The sequence below is a fragment of the Molothrus aeneus genome, chromosome 1 (genome assembly GCF_037042795.1).
Source record: "Molothrus aeneus isolate 106 chromosome 1, BPBGC_Maene_1.0, whole genome shotgun sequence".
Classification (NCBI taxonomy): domain Eukaryota; kingdom Metazoa; phylum Chordata; class Aves; order Passeriformes; family Icteridae; genus Molothrus; species Molothrus aeneus.
Genome location: NC_089646.1, coordinates 35,940,021 through 35,962,319, shown reverse-complemented (window position 1 = coordinate 35,962,319; position 22,299 = coordinate 35,940,021). Strand labels below are relative to the sequence as shown.

General features: G+C 38.7%; 1 protein-coding gene across 1 annotated transcript in view; it reads left to right on the top strand.

The window, feature by feature from the left end:
* The window catches only part of RFTN1 (raftlin, lipid raft linker 1), a 95,862-nt gene that overhangs the window by 21,007 nt on the left and 52,556 nt on the right, over nucleotides 1-22,299 (top strand). Inside the window, exon 3 of the mRNA XM_066555098.1 lies at nucleotides 19,273-19,459. Within this exon, the coding sequence (XP_066411195.1) occupies nucleotides 19,273-19,459 (187 nt within the window). The remainder of the gene's footprint in view (nucleotides 1-19,272; nucleotides 19,460-22,299) is intronic.

Here is a 22,299-nt window from a genome sequence, read left to right as displayed (position 1 = left end):
CATGTATTTCTCCCTGGGAGAAGCATCTGCTCCTTCCCTGCTTTTCTTTCAGCTTAAAGAGGAAATGGCCTGCCAGTCCTCTTCCTAGGCTTTTGGCTGAAGCATCCTGTTCAGAGGACCGTGCCCTGTCAGCTGCTTGATAGGCTGTCAACACTCAGCTGACATGTCAGCTCGTATGAAGCTCCAAAGGGTCTTCACAGCCAGAATCCTTCAATCCTAGAAACTGCCTCCACACTCTTTCCCACAAAAAAAACCCAAAAAAAAAAACCCACCAAAAAAAAAACCAAACCCCGGCAATCAAGATATCTGTCAGCCTTGTGATGAGCTATAACATCCCTAGCCCAGGCTCTGTGCCATAGCATTCCTGGTGCTGTGCCCCAGACAACACAGACACTTTAGGCTTCTCCACTGAAGAAGTGGAGTGGAAGGCACAGCTGCAGCTAAACAGCAGTGGGGCAGAGAAAGGGTTCAAGTAACATATTGGCTAACTTTATTGTCAGACAAGATGAACATGGCCCAAAGTTACAAGTAAAGTGGTAAGAAAAACATGGAAGGAAAGTGGGATCTGGAACTCCAGGAGCAGGGACAAAGACAAGGAAAAAGGATGATGGGGTGCTGATATGGCCCGAACCAGAAACATTCCCCCAGGGACCAGCATGACCAGAGAATTAACTGGAACAAAATTTAACTCAGCTTTGGTGCCTAGCATTGCACCTCCAGTCACGGAGAGAGCGCGAGAGGTATGCACCTTGTCTGTGGGCTACATGTTGGAATGAGGGGAATAAAAGCAACTCTTCCAACATCCTTCCATTGAATAGCAACAATTCAATAGCATTGAATTGTTGAGATGGGGAATAAAATCTTCCAACACACTTCCACCAAACAGCACCTCCCCTGGTACAAAATGAGGCCTCCATGCTCTGGCTATCTCTGCAGCAGATCACACACAGAGCTGAGAAGAGTTCCAGGAGCAGGACCACGTTGGTGCTGCTGTTCCCCTAAGGGGGTATGGGACCAGTTTGCTTTTCATGAGTGTAGTAGGAAAGGGCACTGCCCTGAGGCCTCTGCCACCTATGTCTTCCAAAGAGGTAGAGCCACCCTGGCCTGGACCAGTTGTGGGTTGTGGACCAGTTGTGGACGTGGAGACCCCCAAACATTGTGTGTAATGCCATTGCTCTGTTCTCCTGTGTTTGGATTGGGAAGGGATTTCACAGCAGCACCTCACTGTGTCTGGAAGCCTAAGAGGGAGGTGTTAGCTTGACACTTACTATGCCCTGCTCCCTTGATATGAGCACTCATGCATGGTGGAAAGAGGAGAAAAGGTCTTCAGAAAGGAGTGGGCATGAGGAGAAAATAGAGCAGATGAAATAGGGAAAGAATATCAAGGGAGAAGAGTAGCTGAACACAAACTAAAGAATTTGAGGGGTCATGAGTGACTGTAGAAATGGAGGGGGACAGATAGCATTTGACATGTTGAGCAGGAAGAGAAGACATGGCCTTGCATGAGTTTTCAGTATTCTGGGAGCTTTCCAGTGCCAGAGGGATGCCTTTTTGTTGTGTTGTATCATTGAAGCCCGGCAGGGACTGCGGCTGTCACTCTGACAAGATTTGCTATCAAGTTCTGCTTAAATAAAACCCATCCTATCATGCATGGGCAGGCACATGGTCTTTTACTGAAGAAGACAACGTACATTTCTGGATTCAGATCCCTTTGGGTCTTTCATGACAACTTCTTTTTTATTTTTTTCCTTCTTTTGAATCTCAGTGACAGGAAAAACGTCCTCTGAGTGTGTTAGACTTACTTCATTATTGAACAGGGGAAAGCTTACTTTAAACCTTAAAATGCTGTCATTTCTAGAAAAAATCAACAATCAACTTAAATTTTGTTTAGAGAATAACCTGAGAACATTTATGTAGTTTTAATCTATCATGGAAACTGCACAATTTCTCACTTTCTTTGCCCTGTTCTGTAAATACGTAGAATTGTTGCTTTAGCAACAAGCATAATTGTGACTGCAGTTTTAATTAAGGTTGTGAATATTGTACTCAGCAAAATAATGTAGTTTGCAAACCTTAATTATTGTCTCAATCTTAACTGTTCTTCAGGTTAGTGTTCTCACAGCATTTGCATGGGTTTTGTGTGTGAAAGCCTCACCTGCATTTTCTTTACCTTGACTTGGTATATAGAGAGGCATTGATCCAATGCCTGTGAAGGTGCTTTATCTGCTTCAGGCCTTTTTTACTGTTTTGTTTTTCAGTGCCTGTGTGTATGTGCACAGGTGACAGGTAGCCTAGTAAGTCTGTAGAAGATGTAAATATACTGCCAAGCAAACATCTCACACTGGGCCTGGTATAAAAACACCTTTTTGCCATAGTTGTCAGTTCAGTGCTGTATTCCGGGTGCCTGCTGGTTCATGGCTAGTTTGCAGCAGTGTCAGAACTCTTCAGTGCAGTCACTTGGTGAAATACCATTTGATCATTACTGTCTTGCAGCCATAACATATTACAAAGCTGATAAAGATTTATCCAGGCCTCCAGATTGTGGCCTTCTCTTTAAGCGATGAGGCAGCCTGAAAATATGTTCATTGCTTCTGTAGAGGACAAGAACTTATTAGCATTTGCCAAACTCTGTGCTAGTCTTGCTTCCAGTTCCCCAGCTAGCTCCTTTGGCACTTGTTCAGCTATCTTGGCAAAACCCTGGCACGTGTTGCATATTTTTGTCCCATGTTTTAAACAGTCTCAGTGACTTGGTTTTATCATACTGCAGTCATATAAGTGTGTAATTTCCTGGACTGAGAAGTGATACAATTACTACATGAAATTGCAGCCTGCTTTCTGTGAAACAACTTGCACACCCAGCAGACTCTTGGTTTGTGTACAGTAATGATTTTGCAAATGAGTTGATATTTGTGACACACTATACTGTGTGATAATCTTAGGAAAAGCAGGGGAGTTTCCAAGATATGAGGTGGCACGTGAGAAGTTTCAGCTGAGTCTGATGCTTGCTCAGCAGCTGCTGTAGTGAGCTGGTGTGGCTCTTCCTGGTACGTGGTAACCCATGGACTGTGATAAGGTCTTGCACAGGAACTGCAAGCTTAAGGCTTCCCAGCCAACTGGTTTTTGCAAAACCTGCTCATTTCATATAAATGAAGCTTCTTTAGTTGAATTGTGCAGAACTCGCAACTTCTGTCTCCCCCCAAATAATCATCCTCTCAACTTGAGACTTGCAGTGATTAGCTACAGATTCTTCTTGAAAGAAACAGTCCTTTCAAGGGGAAGAGAATCTCATTAAGCCTTTGCTGTGAGCTGCAGCTCTTGATCAGCCCACGAAAGACAAGCTTGACAGTCATCAGATGAGTTAAGAACTGCAAAAATATTATCTGTCTCTGTTAAACAGTCATCAGTTGAAAGAGTTCATCTCAGTCTGAGAATACAGAGGCTTTTGTGTACGATGTGCACATAAAAAATTAAAGACATCAAGGATGTGAGAAGTCCTAAAGGTGCCACGCGTTTCCAAATTAATTGATAAAAGGCCTTAAATCTGAAAGAGAATGAGGTATGAGGTTTAGAAATAAACAGGTGGAATTTTTGAGAAAGTTAGAGATAAGCCAGGACATGGTTACTAGTGAAGTATAAATAAACAGCAGTCTACTGCTGTAATTCCTCATTTGCTAAGCCCTTTGTGGTGTTCTTCTATTTGAACAATTGTTTCCTGAATTTCTTAATAACAACTGGTAAAAGAATTGACAAATAGTCCAAAATTGCATGGGTTAATTCACAAGCAGTTATTGTACAGATTACTAGTAAGCAAAAAAAAAAAATTAGCATCTACTTCTATCTCAAATCACAAAACAAAAGAACAAAAAGAGAATGACAGAATAAATGGTCTTTTGTTAAGTTATTGTTTCATAAAGTTTGGAACTGTGTCAGAATTGCCTTTTTTTTTGTTTTGTTTGGTTTTTGTTGTTTATTTACTTAGGAATGCTCAGCTCAGATGCAGCATCTGTCTTTCTTTGCAGTCCATCTACCCTATTTTTCCAGCTGGGTTGAATGCCTTGATGAAGCCTTTCAAGTAATCAAATAGATAAAATTGGACATATTTTGTGGGATTATTTTCATTGTTCTTCACCACATGTTCAATGAATACAACACTTTTTAATTGTAACACTTTGTTGTCAAGCTGCACTCTTGCACTACTTGTTGTCATTGTTGTTTGTTTAGTTTGGTTTTTTTTATTATAGTAAATTTTGGTGAAAAATTAGTCTTCTCATCAACAGATACTTTCAGAGTACCCTTCCAGAAACATTGGTGGAAGCTCAGACTACTTTATCAGTGATATTTTATTATTAGCCAATAGCAGGTCTGACCTTTTTTGACATAAGAGAAGTTAGAAATTCTATTTTGCAGAATCCAGTTAGGACTGGGGAGAAGTGAAAGCGACTTTGACGTGGGCTGTCACATGATTAGAAGTTAGAGCCATGTGGGGCTGCCTGTGACCTCTCTTTGGGTTGCTTTATCAGGAGCAGCAAGAAGACAATATTAGCCAGGGCACAGAGGCACTGTGCTTTACACTTTTCCCCAGGTTTGCTTCTGAGGTATTTTCTGTGCAAGGAGGAGATGACAGGAATAACAGCCTGCAGTTCTGTTGTATGGAAACTGTGAATATGCGTTGTCACACCGCACTGTGCCACCTGTAAAGGTTATTTTATATTCCTTGTAAATAGAAGTGACCTGCTCATTTGCCTTTGTATTCTATTATTTAATCAGTTAGAATGTGCATTTAAGAAACTAATTTTTGATGTTACTAACCCAAAAGAGATCCTATCCAGGGGGTAAGGGAAGTCTTAGATCTTAAGACTGTATAATGCTTTTTAATTACCACCTTCATACCATGAAAGTATTCTGTCCCTGTTGGACAGGACATCTGTTACATCTTTATTGCATATACTTACTACTTTGGTATTAGATTATATTTACTTCATTAATTTGTTCCTTAGCAGCTTTGAAGATAAAGTTTCTGTGCATCTTTCCTTTTAATTCCCAATAAATGTTGTAGTTGCAGCACTTTTTCTGACAGAACGACTCTGAGAAATAAGGGTAAAACAATGCCTTCTCATAAACTTTTGGAGAAATATTCTGCTACTATTTGCAAACAAAATTGCAACAACAACCATTTTATTGCAAACTTAAAAAAATAAACTAAAAAAATATAATTTGCTATTCTTCCATTGTAATGATGCTTGAATTTGTGGCCATTTTCCCATGACCCATATTAAGCAATGGATTTCCATGCTATCAGTATCACTGTGTGGGAATTCTTCACTTGAAAACAGAAACTGGCCACATTTTTCTGAAACGAGGGAGTAGGAGTTCAAATTCTGCAGAGTGACAGGAAAATTTGCTCTAAGCAAAAAAAGCAGGATTTTTTTGCCAAGAAAAGCTTTTTTCTTTAGTAAATCCATCACCCATGCTCTAGCAGACTTGCCTAAAAAAACAAAACAGTACTTTTGGGAAGTGCTTTGTTAACTTCTAACAGCCTTTTCCACTACTCTTTGGCTTTCTATCAAGCATTCTTGCCAAGTTGAAGTGATGTGGTGTATTTGGCAGTGACATACTGCTTTTAAGTGCCAGTGGTGAACTATTGCTTGCTAGTACTTTTCAATATTCTGTGAAAGCCTCATCACTGTTAAATACACTGTTAGAGGTGTTACAGAAGGCAATATCCCATCATACCTTTTGCAGGATTTTCTTTCGAGGTCTTTATTTTTGAAAGAAATTTTTTTTTCAGAGGGTTTGTAGGTGGTAGTGTGATGGATTTTCTGTTTTGTTTCTGAACCGGTTTCCTAGGGAAACGAGAGTTAAAAAAGGCTCACAGTCTGTCTGTCTCATTCCTCCAAATAATTATAACTGCATAATTTCAAAGCAATTTGCGAGAAATTTAGGCTGCTCCTAGAGCTGTGGAAACTGGCAGTTGGGCAGAAGACTGAGACCTCTGTTAATCAGGGAAAGGCAAGGAGAACCAAGATGTGCACTGGCAGCTCACTGGCCAGTGAGCTTGTGCATTACTCCAGTGTAGCCACATAATCACTGTTCCTCATCAGTTTGAGGAATCCAAGAGGTGGGAAGAAAAAAAACAAAAAACAAAGGAACATTTGAGGCTGTGGCAGCAAGGTTGAAGAACAAAAGCTTCATTAGTGGGAATCACCCTCCATTAGCTAATGGAGAAAAACTTGAGTATTTGAGGGGGAATTTGTATAATAGCACAGGTAGCAAAAAGTCAGCAAGAAATATTTTATCTTGTACTGATCTTAATCAGATCTTTGATCACCCTTGTGTACTAACAGAGTCGGCAAATCCAAAAACGTATGGACAGGAAAATAGGTCCTCTTTGGAACCTCTTACCTCCTTTAACACTTGCCTAATTCATTGCAAAATGACCAATCCATTTGGTAATTCTGACTTTGTATCTTCTGGAATTAGTTTATCTGGTCACTCTAAAAATCATCAGTGGGGTGATACATGACTCTTCCACATGCCAAATTAATCAGGAACCATTGGGAATTTGCTTGATAGGGATTGCTGCTACCCTGTATTTTTGTATTTCCCATGCAAACCTTTGCATGTTAAGTCTGTCATGGGTTTCCTGTGATGACTTTGAATAACAAGGATTCAGACCTGCAAATTTTGCTGCAAATACCAGAACAGCTTCAGTTCCAGCTGGATGGCTCCCTTTGGTGCTGTGGGGTAGCTGAAATGTCCAAGTACAGCTCACCAGTGGCAGTGAGGGCAAGTCTCATGAGGGGGGTGACGTGACGTCTGCTGGGACAGTAAAATATTGATCTTGCTTTTGTAGACACAGACTCTTCACGTGAAATTCAGGTACCCTGACAGAGGTATTCTTACAATTAGCAGTGGTGCAAATACATTCTCATTATCAATACTTGAAAAAAAAAATTAAAGTGTGGGGTAGGAGAGCTGAGAGGAATAGTAAATACTGTAGAATATTTTCCATTTGGTTTTTCATTGATATTTTCCATTTGTTTTTTCATTGCAGTTCCCCAAGCAGGCCTAGCAATTGGAAAATAAGCCAGATCTAATTTGCTTGTATTCCTTTTTAAAATTTGGTGTTTTCCTGGAAATTTTCATGGAGGTAAATAGCTCAGTATTGACTCTGTTTATAATCTAACAGGCTGTTGTGTTCTGAGTCTTGTGTCCACAGAAGTGTTCATCTTAAAATTACTGCGGGATAATGTGTTTTTAAAAAATCCAAATGCATTATAAGCTCTTTCCTCTGAAATTAATTTACCTGCCCCTGAATATCTCCTCTTTATACTGAATTAATACTTATTTAATCATGTAGCATTCTCTTACCCAACTTTCTTTTCAAAAATGACTAAACCTGGGGCCAAAATCTAATTGAGAGTATATCTTCAAGTAACACAAGTAACACTGCTTGCTTGGTTATACAACCTGTGTTACATTTCTGGCTGCTTTAATATTTATTTAATTTTGCCAGTAAAGCTGAAAACAATTTAACAGACATCTGTGAAAAATCACAGCATTTTCTAAATAGGGGATTTTGATTTAATAGAGACCAAAAGAATAGTGAGAAGTTACACTATATGTTATCTTGCAAATGAAAAACATGTATCATTTGGAAGTGTCTTCTCTTTATCTAAAATATATAATATTTCAAGCTAGGAAAAAGATAGAAAGATGAAAGTCACTATGATGCTTAATCTAATTTAAAATATTAAGTGCTTTGTATCTTTGACTGCCTTTTGAAGAAAAGGAATATCATTGATACAGTAAGAAATGAGAACATCTGAAACAAGGTAATATATGAACTTTAGAGACAGGATTAGGAAAAATCCCTTTCTAGATTTTTAAAAAACCAAGCCAACTTGGCACACAGTATCATTCTAAATAAGATTTTATAAGAAAGTCTAAAACATCTCTTGGAACAGAAGGGGAGAATGCATGTGAAGCACTGGCGATGTAAAATGACAAGAAACAGAAACCAGCAGGTAATATTTGAATAAAGCCTTCAAGCATTTCTTAAGCTGTCTGTCCTTTTCTGTATATATAATGCAAAGTGTTATGTATAAAATATATACAGGCATGACCTGCCAAGAGGATTTTGGTTTCCCTGGAGACTATCAGTTCTCAGTTGCAGGGGTTGGCTTGGGGAATAAGAGCTATCTTGATAGATCCTAACCTTTCTACATGAGGTTATTGGATATGTCAGTAAATTTAAATCTTCGTGTTGAAGGCTGAATTTATAAAATTCAAATTTTTAAAATGTTCTCTCCAGATTCCAGCTTTTTCTCCTGGCATATATTTATTGTATGAAGCAATTACCTTGTTTTTTGGGGGAAAAAAAGAAAACCTTGATGGTAATATTTTGGTGGAATACTTAGTTTTACCTTCTTTGTCTGGCTGTGCCAAGTCATTGATTTTAATCACAGTTATCAGCGTATCATGAAAAATGTGCATGAGATCATAGCAAGTGTATTCAGCCACAGTTACAACTTAGTTGACTTACTTCTCCTCCCTTTTCCTCAAATGTTTGAAATCCTCTTGTCATTTTTCAGTTTGGAAACTAGGCTTCAGTCAGATTTGTAGTTTATAACTACCTTGTGAGTATGAAAAGAAATCCCATGTAATGAATGCAAGCTACTTCTCCACAATCTCTGCTTGGTTAAAATTGAAAACAGGAATCTCAAGGTTGTTCTCAGTTGGTTTGGATGGAAATACATAGATAGTTATATGTACCTTTCTGCTTTTGACCTCCTTAAAGAATCAGCACATGCAGCATTTTATTGACAATAGGATATAGTGATTTGGAAGCTAAGCAATGCTAAAAATTCCATTTCAGAGGAGATTTTTCTCATCCAGCAAAGTATACCATAAAATGAATAAATTCTGCATAATTTGAAACTTAATAAAGTAGACAATTTTGTACTCATCTGAGGATATTATCTATGCTTTTTACAGTTTTTTTCTTACTTCAATGCTGTTTTCTTACTGCTTGCTTTTTGTAAAATTTGCAAAGGAACCAGTGTTACTTTATTATATTCTGCAGTTCTAAAATCCGAAATGAAAATTTGCCAGATATATGGAAAGAACATTGAAGTGAAGCATAAAACAGAGAGGAGAAAAAGGAAAGGAAAAGGAGGGGTTATGACAGGGGGAAAAGACAGAATACATTTTAAAGAGTATGGGGGAGAATGAAGGTTAGGTAGACTGCAGAGTTAGCTGTGAACCTTGCCAGTATTCATTATTATTGCTGCTAAGAAAAATCACAGGCGCATTTGTTAGAGAGGGGTCAAAGCAAAAAAGATGCATCAGCCCTCCAGCTTTTACGATGCCACCAACTTGTAAGATATCAGAAGATCTCTTCAGTGAGTTGTACTATCTTTTGGTCATTGGGTAGCCCCCCTTTCCCTCCTTTTAAAGTATTTGATAACTGGCTGCTTGCTGTGAGACATGACTTGCTGTGCTGCTGGTGGAAGTGATGGGATGTCCTGTTTCACTACTGCTTAAGCTGTTAAAGAGAACAGCAGTCAGTGTTAGACTTTGGCAGCTGAAGTATTGCCATCAACGGATTCATTTTGTGTCTCAACCAGATTTAGGAGAGGGAACCAGTCTTTGGGGGCTGTGGGGGGGATGGGAATACTTGTGAATCAGCATGCTGGTCCTTCCTGTAATTCAGAATTAAACCTTTCTCTCCTCTGTAGTTCAATGTAATACTCATCTTTAGGAACTTATGCAGATAACAAGTCTGTATGGATAAAATGTAACTTTGAACACTTCCTGTGTTTTGTTGGACATAATTGGCATTTCCTTGGTTTTGTGATATGTAAATTGCCTGTCTTTGTTGTCTCTGTGTTTGGTCTGGATCAATTTAGGAAGTAGAACCAAGGAGGAGGGAATGGCAAATAGAAAAGATAGCATTTTGAAGAGCTATTCGACTGCAGAAGGGATAGGATTTCCTAGGTTTATTTCTGTGCACGTTTAAAGGAGAAGTCCCTCCCCTTTTCCACCATCTTTAATTTTTCTTTTTGCACAGTCATTAACCCTTTTAACCTCTAGTAGGTGGTCTTCTGTTTGCTCATTTTATATAATTCTGCCCACAGGCTAATGGGTATAAGCTGTGAGTTGTTTAAGAAGTGCTTGTTAATTTTTTTAGGTTGCTAAACTTCTGTTTAGTAATTGTTTTTAACTTAGTGGAGGAGATAGCCTGGGTATTTCCTTTTTTTTCTGAAACACCAGAAGTTAAGCCATGCTATGCATAACCACATCATTGTGGCAAACATACCCTGTTCTTAGGATACTTATCTTATACTTGAAAGACACAGAAATGAAACTTTGACTGGGCAACAAGCAAGGTAACTCACAGATGAAATGAGATTCGACAACACAATTGATCAGATAAGTTCATGTAGTCTCATTGCATCTGTGAGTTATCTTAGTACTTTGTCAGTTTGGCTAATGCATGTATCTGCTATTTGCTAAAGGAAAGAAAAACATGTGTATATCTGTGTGTACCTTCATACATGTATATGTACATTTCTGTGTATTTACATGCTTTCTAAAGGCATATATGCAGTTTCACAGTCTTTCTGTGGATTTTCTCCCCTCTACCACTTTAAGATACAGTAGTTTGCTTTTGAATATCTTTAACTTCTATTATTACATTTTCACTAAAAGTAAATACTAGGAGCTTATTGAACAGACACCTTCATTTATGAAGCACTGATTGCTCTTGCATATTCATCCTTACTTTCTTTTATGGGGACATTTATTGTATTTGTCTTCAAGATTGAAAGAAAAACCACTGAGAATGTAATTTAGCATAACTGAAAAATCCATGAGTTATATTAACATCCAGTATCTTGCCTCTGTTAACAGTCTGAGGAGTAATGCACCAATACTATCTATCTTCTCTTTGAAATTAAGGAACCTATGTATGCACCTCATGGAAGTTCAAGCTCTGTTCAAAAGGAAGAGAGACTGTACTACAGCTTGTATAGTTGTTGCTCCAAAAGCTTGAGCTATTAGCTCATTGAATTCTAGAATTAGTGTGTTTCAGGTAATTCAAACCATGTTATAGTGTCACAAGTACCATATATTTTCTGCTAGGTTAGTTATACTGCTTTAACATCGGTTTGGTAGGTTTTAGTTCAGAAACAATTATTGGGAACTCATCACAAGACTTGCTAGAAATGTATTTACTGTTTTATGTTCTTTAAGTTACATTACTGGTAGGTTTGTCTTTATTTTCATTAGAAGTGCTTTGATAGCTTTGTGTTGGTAGCAAGAAATTATTTGTGGGTTGAATGAGGAAAGAATAATTACAGTTAAGTGAGAGTAGCATGGTTGCATTGTTCTGGCCTACAAACAATTTGTGCTGCATGAAAGAGAGTTCCTTAGTGTTTGTAACAAAGAATGAAAAATTTGCAATAAATGGCTTAATATTTTTTTGTGTGTGTGAGATTGACACTGAATGGAAATAACCTTCTCTCAGGATGAGTCTGTAAGTGTTTTGAGAATATTCAAGTACCAGTTTGCTGTCTTCCCTCCAGAGTAGTAAATTGGCCTTAGCAAGCCTGAATAGTTGGAAAGGATCATGATCTGGATTCCTTCAGCTGTTTCAAACTAACTGCTGAATAAGTCAGTGAAAAGTGTCTTAAAAACTTTCTTATTTATAGTACAGAGAGGGAGGGGATCTTTTCCAGTCTGTTCTGCATTATAAGAAAAAAGCCAACACTTCACAATAGGTTGTTACCCTGCACCTTCCTTCATTTAGATTCTGATGATCCCCAGCTCTCTGAGAGGTGCTGTGGTACCATTCAGCCCTCAGGGCCTGCACAGAGAAACCCAGGGACTTTGGCAAACCAAAAGATGGCCTGACAGGATGGTCCTCCATTTAGCAGTCAGTGTTCAGCTTACCCAAACCAGCTGCTCCTAGTGACTGGTTTGTTTGTGTATCCTAGTTGTTGTGACTGTGCACCTTCTGTCAATGCAGTTCTACCTTCCATCAGGAAATCACAATTCCAGTAATGCAGGTAATTCCAAAATTTCAGGTGGAGTGGAAATTCATAGAAACACTGAAAACAATGTGCTTATTTAACCACTCTGATCTTGTAAAACATGAATACATTACTTTTATTTCTGAACATTATCCAAATTAAAACCTTTGCTGCAGTTGATGTGTTCTTACTAAATGTTTTAAGGTAGGTGAAACTGCATCTTCTCAGGGTAAACTTTTTAATTAAATTTCTTTGGCTGGTCCTAATGCAGTGTTTTGCTCTTCTAGAAGTTAGTCTGCTGTAGATTTGATTTCTTTAAATTAGATTAAAATTGCTGGAAAGAAATTGATATTGAATTAAGGAACAGCAATCCTCATACTAAACAGAAGAAGCATGCTTGCCTTGCAATTCTACAAACGATCAGGGCTGTTATAAACAGTCATAAATGTGCTCATGAAAACATGTGTGAAAACATGGAAGACTTTCTGGACTTGAGTGCACTCCTACGTGTTCTTTGTAGTGCAGAAAAGAGATTTGGGTGCTTTGGAAGCACAGCAGCACAAAAATCATGCTGAATAGGGAGGTGCATGGAGGTAGTGAGTAGGAGTGGCAAAGTATGTAGTGTGCCTTAATGTTTGCTTCTTTATAGCTCACAGGCTCAGCCCTGCTCAGGGGCAACTGTCTGGCTTTGAGCCCTCAGTGGGGGAGGGAGAGCTGCACTGAGGTCACCACTGTGGCCCTTCTGTCAGAACTTCCCTTTTCTGGGAGGGCTCCATGGACCCTGGGCTCCCCGAGGGAGGAGACAGGAGGACATCATTCTTTCTGTGAGTGACCTGAAGCGTCTGTAGTTTGGTGGAAGGACCTGCAAGATTTGTGATGCTGGACAGAGGAGGTACAGGAGGAGCATGAGTGGGTCCATAGTTCACTGGCCTTGAGCAGGAATTGCTCACAGGAATGGCCATGGATTGGGAAACAGTCTCATCCTGCACTTCGTAAAAGAAAACAGTTGGACCTGTATTGAAGGGTCTGAGCCTGATAATACATGTTAGGCCTGGTCATACATGGAGTGCAAGTTTGTGCATGACAACAGGGTGAGTGGTGCAGGTGACACCCCTGAGGGATGTGGTGCCATTCAGAGAGACCCTGGACAAGCTAAAGGAGTTGGCCCGTGTGAACCTCATGAGGTTAAAGGAGCCAAGTGCCAAGTCCCACACTTGGGTCAGTGCCACCCCGAGTACCAGCACGAGCTGGGGTGAAGGAATCGAGAGCAGCCTGCTGAGAAAGGCCTAGGGATATGGTGGTGGATGAAAAACTGGACATGACCAAGCAGTGTGTGTTCAAAGCATCCAAAGCAGAGTGGCCAGCAGGTCAAGGGAAGGGATTCTGCCCCTCTGCTGTACTCTGGTGAGACCCAAGCAGCAGTGCTGCATCCAGCTGTGGGGCCCCAGCACGGGAAAGACATGGACCTGGTGAAGCAGGTCCAGATGAGGTTCACAAAGCTGATCACAGGGCTGGAGTACCTCTCTTATGAGGAAAGACTGAGACAATTGAGCTTGTTCAGCCTGGAGGAGAGAAGGCCCCTGGGTGACTTTATCGTGGTCTTTCAGTACTTAAATAGGAGGCTTGCAAGAAAGATGGAGACAAACTTTTTGATAGGGTGTGTTGCAGTAGGAGGAGTAGTGATGGTTTTAAGCTAAAAAGATAGATTTAGATTGTACTTAAGGAAGACATTTTTTTACAGTGAGGATGGTGAACGCTGGAACAGATTTCCCAGAGAGGTGGCAGATGCCTCAACCCTGGAAACATTTAGGGTCAGGTTGGATGGGACTCTGAGCAACTTGATCTAGTAGAACAGGTTCATGGGCCTTAAAGATCCAGATGATCTTTAAAGAGCCTTCAACCCAAACCCAGTCAGTGATTTTATGAAATAGGAGTAATATGGATGCAGCTACAAGGTAACTGAGTTGCTACATCACTTAATAGTGGGATCACTTGAGTTTGCCAATCTGCCTTTGTTTCAGACACCATGATGTGTCACACCTTGAGCAAAGTGTTTTCTTCTGTACCAGGTATGGGCAGAGAATGTGTACAATCTATGTACACTCAGATTTGATCTTTGATTGTTTTAATGCAAAGGCAGAGGGACTGGAACTAGATGATCTTTCAAGTCCCTTCCAACCCAAACTATTTTGTGATTCTGTGAAAAAGGCTTATTTAATGTTCTATAATAAATTGAGGAAATTTAAAATGCAGATGAACATGAAAACTTTAAAAGGTAACAAGGAGTAGTTAAAAGGAGTCTCCGTTATTTTTGTGGAACATTTTCACCTGTAATGTGAACTGTCATTAAGGGCTCCATCCACCTTTAGCAGCTGTGACTGAAATAAGAGCATAAAGGCTTAATCAGAAAAACATGTTGAAAAATGAAGACCAAAAAATGACCAACATTTAATTGTTGGGGTAAGCAAACTAAGCTAATGTTACAGGGTAGTAGATAGACAGGATAATAGAAATTTAAAGTAGAACTTTATGCTTGCTCTTTTAAATAAAATATTAAGGATAGGTGCCAAGAAACCAAGACCCAAATTTGACCTCAGATTTGACCATTTCAGTAAAGAGAAATTAAATAAATGCCATTTTGGCATTTAACGTTTCAGCTTTTCTGGGGCATAGCTATCATTCACATATAATAGGAAATTAAAAAATAATAAAGTTCATTTTATCTTTGTCTTAAATGTAAGTGTCAGGAAGAGGAAGTTGCTGTTTATCAAATAGAATAGAGTTAAAATCATGTAATTCTGTTGAGTATATATATTATATAAAGATGTCATGTACTTGATGATGGGTGTCATTAAGCATGAGCTAATAGGTAAATTGAAGGATTATTTATAAGACATACTATACCTTTCTTACTTCACAGTGTTGGTTTACAGCATCTCAAAGGTAGCCAAATCTATTGTTTAAATACACAAAAATCAAACTACTTTTTATAGACGGTTGTTGTAACTCTCTTAGTATTTGATCAGGAGATGTCTCCCTCATTAGTGTGGACTATAGCACAGTTGTCAGAGGTCACATGAGATGCTTCAGTTTGGAGCCAGTCAATGGCTGTTTGTTCTCGGTGGTAGAAGCCCTGGATGATCCACTGGGAGGGAAAGAGGAGCTCCTTAACACAGGAAGAAGTCCTCTTCAAAATCTGTTTTCCCAGTCTTGTTTCTCAGCCTGCTCTTAGTCCCTCAGGATTCTGGTAATAGACTGTGCCTCCTTTCTCTTTTTCCCCATAAACTGCTTTTTGGAGCTACAGAAATGACCACTTTCAAATACACATGAAAACCTGTAGATTTTTATGGAAATTCACTCCCCTTATTGGTTTCTTTGTGGTAAGATCAGGGTAAGTGAGAATATCTGGTCAGGTTTTTCCATTAGCAGCAAAGAATGCACAAGTCCCTAGACCCAGGAAAGTCACCTTACAGATATCAGTTGTATAACACAAACTTTCTTTCTTTTTGAAGAGTCTGTAAAGTTGTAATTTTTTGTACGTATCAGGCAACAAACTAATTTGTCTGGTAATCGAGTCCAAAAGCAGCAAGCGCCACTATTTCCACCTTCAACTTTAACCTAAGTGAAGAATTTGGCTTCTTTCATTTACAAGTTTCTTACACACTCATCTAGATGATAAACAAAGGAATCTTCTGAGGCCTCATTGAGAAATACAACAATAAATGTGCAAATATGGACCAGAACCTAAAACTTAGAGCCAACTGCAGTTCAAGAGCAAAAAAGAGGCTGATAAAAGAAGTCAGCATTATGTTTTGGCAAAATAAAGGCTTATAAGCACTGGTGTTATACAAGTTTTTATTTGGTTTTCCATTTGTTCTTTTACCGTACACAGGTCCCTGTTGTACACAATTTTAGTCTTCCTTTTGCTTCCAAAATGATATAGTTAGAATTCTCTTTAACAACTAAACCAAGCATTTTAATATATTTTACTGGAAATTGGGTAAAGCTTTCTGAAAATGTTAGCATTTTTCTAAGGTAAAGTAAGGAAAGACTAGATTGACAACTGATTTGATAAATTAGATGTTTCCAAGTAGGCCAAACTTACAGGTATGCACTGTAGAGGAATTAGCTGAAGAAATAATTGAAATTTTATAATTTAAGATTGGAGACTGTTGAAGAATGAATACAACTCTAGCAAAATGTGATGTCCTTTTTTAACCTACACTGAAAGAGTTTTGTGAGATTGTTAGCTCAACTTAATGCCCAGAAAGGTACTGGAAAAAATGTGTTATGAAATACCCAGAAGATGATGTGTAGCAGGGATTTCTGGGGAGGAATCTGGACAACTCAAACCAGTTGGAGAGTAACAAGAAGGCACAGCACAGGTCTGTAGATCCAGAAAACTCATAGACCTTGTGGGCATCAGTTGTGTAACAGGAACTTGTCTTTCTGCTGTGAAGGATCTCTAGTCTGAGGAGAAATTAGCAATACTTCAGTGTCAAACAAAAAAGATGTATTAGCTGTAAGGCTTAAGATTGTTCTGGTCAGAGTCTGTTAAAATTCATCGTTTCCATTAACTATTGCAGCAATGACTACTGAATATATTTATTACAGTTTGCCAGTCTGAGAAGTGCTGTTCATACTGTGAGAGTCAGAATCCAGAATGGCCCTTGAGAACTGAAAGGAAAAATGCTAAAATTCACAAAGAACAGGAAAACTGGCCACTGTTAGTTATGGGGAGAAGAATTTCCTTTGGTTTTTTTCCCCTGGGATGATGTAAACTGACATAAGATGTGTTAAGTGTTAGAGTTTTCTATTTTACAGAGCAGTGGTGAGGCTTGTGCTGGATCATTGTGGTCAAAATTAGGTACTATACTTGAAGAAAAATGTGGACCAGTTGAAGAGAATCAGGAGAGAACATCAAAAGTTACTTAGAAATACAGAAGACAGGAGAACAGGAGCATTGAAAGGACTGAGTTTATACAGTATAAAGAAAGCAAGATTAAAGCATGAATGGTGTTAGGAGTTATGAAATGCTGTTGCAGAAAAGGAATACTCAAGTGGAGAAGTAGCAATCATGAATTTAAGAGAGGGAAATTTAGGCCATGTGCTAGGAAGGGGTTTTAAGTAGGAAGAATAGAGAAGTGCTGAAAAATGACTTAGGGGGCTTGTGGAATTTCCATTACTAAAGGTTTTTAAAAATAGATGAGAAAAACGGAGAAACAACTAAACTAGAACTGATCCTGCCTCTAGGTAGTTGGATGAGCTAGCTGAATGATCCCACCCATCTCTATTTTCTATTATGTTTCTTTTTTAATCAAGCTACATCCCAAGACTCCAATTACATGCATTTCCACACTTTTTCCTCATGTTTAGCTTTTAGGAGGAAGTAGCCAGTCTCCCAAGTTAATGACTAGACTTTTTACCAATCTTACTCAAGCTATCCTCAGAAGAATCCTGATGCTACATACGTACTCCAGGCGAGCATCAGTTTTCGTAGGGGATGGTTAAAAATTGAAGCACTCTGACCAGAATTAACAATGCTGAGTAGTGTTTAGTCATTCCATTATTTTATCCAAATAAACCCCTCATTTAGAAATTAATTACTTGCAGTGTAGTCAAAAATACTTGGAGTCTCTGAGTACAAGAGGAAAAATGGAATTCTCTAAAACCTGTTTCCCTATTTTTATCCCCAGTAGGCTCCAGTAAGTAACTGTTTGGTTTATTATTTATTATGCATTATTCATTGTGCCATATCTTTTTATGATTCTGAAGTGATTTGTATGCTGTTGTAGAAGGTAGAGCCCTATTGTCTGTCAATGTGCATGTTGCTTGGATCTCATTTTATTTGTTAAAATAATAAAAAATTCTACATCTTAAACTCCTGGTCAAAAAGTTCCATTATTCCCTTCTGGAATGTGGTCTTATATGAGGAAAAAACATACCAAGCACATCTATTCTATTATTATTTAAATTATTCCTTGGTATTATTTGGTTTGAATATTTATTAGTTTTTTGATAACCCCTTAAATTATTCATAAAGGGTAGCCATACGGTTTGATGGAAAAAGCAGTACAATGAAACCTTATTTTGCATTGCCTGCTTATTTCATACAACTATTCTCCAGTGCTTTTTTTTTAGCAAAGGATTGCAAGGTGCTGGGAGCATTTGCTGCGTTTCTTTCAGCATCTCCTCTCTCCTGGTTTCAGTGGGAGGGAAGAACACCCAGGACCTCACCACTCTGTATGCCCTGGTGTGGTTTAGATGACATAATAAATATCCTCCAAGCGAGATGGAAATGAAGAGGCAAAGGTCAGCAAAGAGAGATGTCGTTTCCCATAAAATACGAAAAGTGTATGAGGAATTACTGATGTAGAGAAGAAGAGAATAAAAGATTGTTTTAGATGATTTATGGGATTTTCTTTTGAATCCCACAAGACTCCAAAGAAATAAGGGCAGTTGCTATACTGACTGAAATATCCATGTGTATGTCAAGTGTCTGACAGGAGTCAGCAACAAATACTTGACAGGATGGCATAAAACCTTGCAGTAAGCAGATTGGGAAAGGATTATTTTCATATACTGTGTCTCATCCTCACCTCTAATATGTATAGGTTTGCTTAAATCCTGAGGTATAAGATTTAGTGTTTATTCTAAAAGGTTTCTCATTGCTATAGGGATGCATCATTCAACGTTCCTATTATCAATATACCTACAAAAGTCTCTTCAGACATTTTGGCAGATACTTGGTCTCATCAGCATCTTGCATCAGTGATCTCTTAGTCTGATTTTGTGTAGATTGATGCTTCTTTTTATAGCTTTTGAATTTGACATGTTCTGCCTTCATTGACTCTTCTCTCTTGTTTTGTGTTTTTGACTCATGGCTCACTCTTCTTTACTTGCATTACTATGACAACTACTAAAACCTAGAATATCTTTTGACCAACTGCCTTGTTTTTATTAAATTCTTCTACTTATCTCTGCCAGACTGTGTGGTGGATTTGGCATTTTAATGTATCTGATTTCTTGCTTAATTGCGTGAGTCTCTTTTGTAATACAAGTACTTCGCCAAGACAGCCTGCTTAAAATATGAAATACAAAATGGGTCTCAGGAAAGGTCAGTTTTGGTGTTAATATTGTAGATCTGTGTGAGGCTTACTTGACTCTGAAGAGCCTGGATTTTAAAATACATGATAGTCCAGTGTCGGATTACTGACCAATTTCTTTTTGTTTCCAGCTGAGCTGCCAGGATCATCTGCAATCAAGCTCTCCTCCTTGTATGATCTTCCAGCTCAGCTGGAAGAATTGTACCAGCAGGGCTTTGTCTTGGCTGCTGTCCACCCTTTTGTGCAACCAACTGATGAAAAAGAGAAAACTCCCCAGGAACAAATCTTCAGGGCTGTGCTTATCAAGAAAACAGAAAGGTAAAGCACTTCCAGTGAACTGGGATAAAAATAGACAATGTGATTTCCTGCTGAGTTTTGACCTACATCAGGAAATTATAGCAGAGTTTACTGTGCAAGACTTGATTTTTTTTTGTGGGCTTGAATAGGCTTAACATGTTCTTCATGTTTACAATTTGTCTGCAGTTTGGCAGGCGACTTGGAGAATAACAAGTTGAAATATGCTCTGTATTTTGGGATGTGTTGTCATGAGAGGCAAACAAACAAGCCCTATGCATGACAGTTTGTGAGGATGGTCTTGTTGGTACCCTTTAAAAATTTATTAGATTAAATTACGACAGGAGAATTGTTTGCTTAGAAAAGACATATTTTGTGTTTAGACGGTTACAGTTAATGCAATTAATTTGAGAACTGTAGTACTAACACATACTTCTTAAATTTATGCGTAGACTTTAGGCCCTTCTTTCCTCTAAACAGTACAAGTTTTAGTCAGTGCAAACTCCATAAATAAAAAGACTTCTTTCCTGCTTTGTGCACTTATTAAAATGTTTTAAGAATATTTTACATAAAGTCTGAATATGATAAAGAAACAGGAATTCTGGTTTTTTATTATTTAATATGATTTCAAAAAAAAATAATCTATAGGATGTGCTGTTAAATAGCCCAGAAGAAAATTAAAATGTGGATATTTGTAAACATATGATTTTTGGTTAATGATTTAAAACCTGATTTAATATTGTCTGACCATTCCCAATTCTGCAGCTACCTATATTGTTGCAGCCATTCTCTCCAGTTTCCTACATCAGCTGCATTCCCCAGTCCAGCCCTTCTAACCATGACCAATTCTGAAGGCTGGCAGATAATTAAACCTCCATCTGGCAATCCTAGTCCCTCTCTTTGTGCTGATGCTTGAAGAAAAGGACATAGCTGGTTTATACTCCTATTTAAAAAGCAAACCATCCACCATTCAATTTGCTTCAGTTGATAGAGGCTATGGACAGAGTTGAAATTCAGCCTCTGACCTAAGGAAAAAGTTCTGCATTTTGTTAGCAAGTGTATGTAAGTGTTAGGTGTCACAGGAAATTTGAGCTTCTAAAATAACTCTTATTTTGCCTTGACTTGATTTTAGTTTTATTAATACAGAACTTCATGCTGGCTTGCCTGTTATTATTGTTTAAATGGCTTCCAGTTTTATGGTTAAAGCATAGAATGTTTGCCTGAACAGTGGACTTGTTGAGTGATGGTGGGCTGAGATTGCGTGGTTTTGGGGCCTTGTCTTCCCTGCCTACACATGCTGCGAGCAATGGAAGTGTTTACATGCATGAAAGTAATGTTAAGTAAGTACTTAAGGACTTCTGTTGGTTAGGGGACTTGAGGGCTCAGCATCTTCTAGGTCTGAGCTCTGAAGGCCTGTCAGGGAAGAGCAGATTCCTCCTCAGTGATGTGGTCCTCAAGCCAGAGTGCTCAGTGTCACTGCTCTCACACCGTGTCCAGTAGTTCACATCTGTGCAGAGTGATTGTGGAAGAGTACAAAATCTTAATTGCCTGCCCACTCACTTGGGTGCCAGTGTCACAGGCTTTAGACAGCTGTAAATGACTGTACAAAACTGAAGACAGTAGAGAGTCTTGAACCAATTATATTTCCTTTTACAGTCACAGTCCATTTCTCTGCATTTTCTTATCTGTCATTTTTGACTGCCTAGGTGAAGCAGGAAAAAAACAAGTACCAGAAAGGGAAATTACATCAGTTTAATGTTTCATGTAGCTTAAATGTTCCTGAGTTTGGCTGAGAGTATGGAAGCAGCTTCTCCCATAGTGTGTGGGTGCAACAAGTATTTGCATTGCCAAGTGTGATGAAGAGAAGTGGGTGTTGCACAGATTTCGGATAACTATGGCCTGCATAGAGACCACCTGTATCTGAACTCCATGTTCATGTCATTCCACAAACAGCTGGGAACTAAAAATATGTAACAGTATGAAGAAAAAAGACATACTGTAATTGTTTTAATTAACCTTTCTCATTACACTGCTGATAATGATGAAATTATTTTTTTCCCCCTGAGGACTGTCAGGTGTCTTGTCATCTCAAGGCAGTCTCTGTATATCACAGTTAAATCATGGGTAGAAATTAGGTCTGCTTAGGCTAAGATCAGATTAATGTTTATTTCTGTCATAAGATTTTAGGAGTAAAAGTAGTCCAGTCACAGTTGTAGGATCACTGGTAACATCATTTATGCTGTGGAGTACAAATCTATCCCTTTGGTGGTATGTTGTTCATGGAGAGCCAAGAGTTATAAAAAACTCTGTACCTTGGTGTGGAGCCCATCCTTGGGGGGCCTGGGCACTTCCTGTAGAATGCCTGAGGCTGCAGCTCTTTTCTCACTCCAGGTGTTTCATCCCAGGTGGCTCCAACACTGCACTTCATCTGTCTGTTGTCTAGCAGATACAGAGTGTGTTTTCCACCTTCCTTTTTTTGTTCTCTGAATGGAACAGAAATGAAATTGTTGTATTAGTGCCTACAGTAATGCCAATTCCGTCTATACAGAGACAGAATTGAATGCTTGAATTAGTACTTAGTCTAAGTGTTGCACCTTTCTGTGTCAGTTTTATGGTTTAAAATTAATACTGTTGACTTGTGCTTTGAGAACTTAGTTTTATAGCTCTGCCTCCCTAAAGGTAGGGAGAGGCTATGCCAGCTGCAGCAGATGATGGGTATCAAGAACACCATGCTGCTGCTGTCAGTGAGATTTGCAGTGCCTGAATTTGTTCAACAATAAAATGGAAAAGGTAGTGCTGAGGCATGTTGTGCATTAGAATTCATGGAAATTACCTGTTAGTGTTATTTTATCCTATTTTGCCAT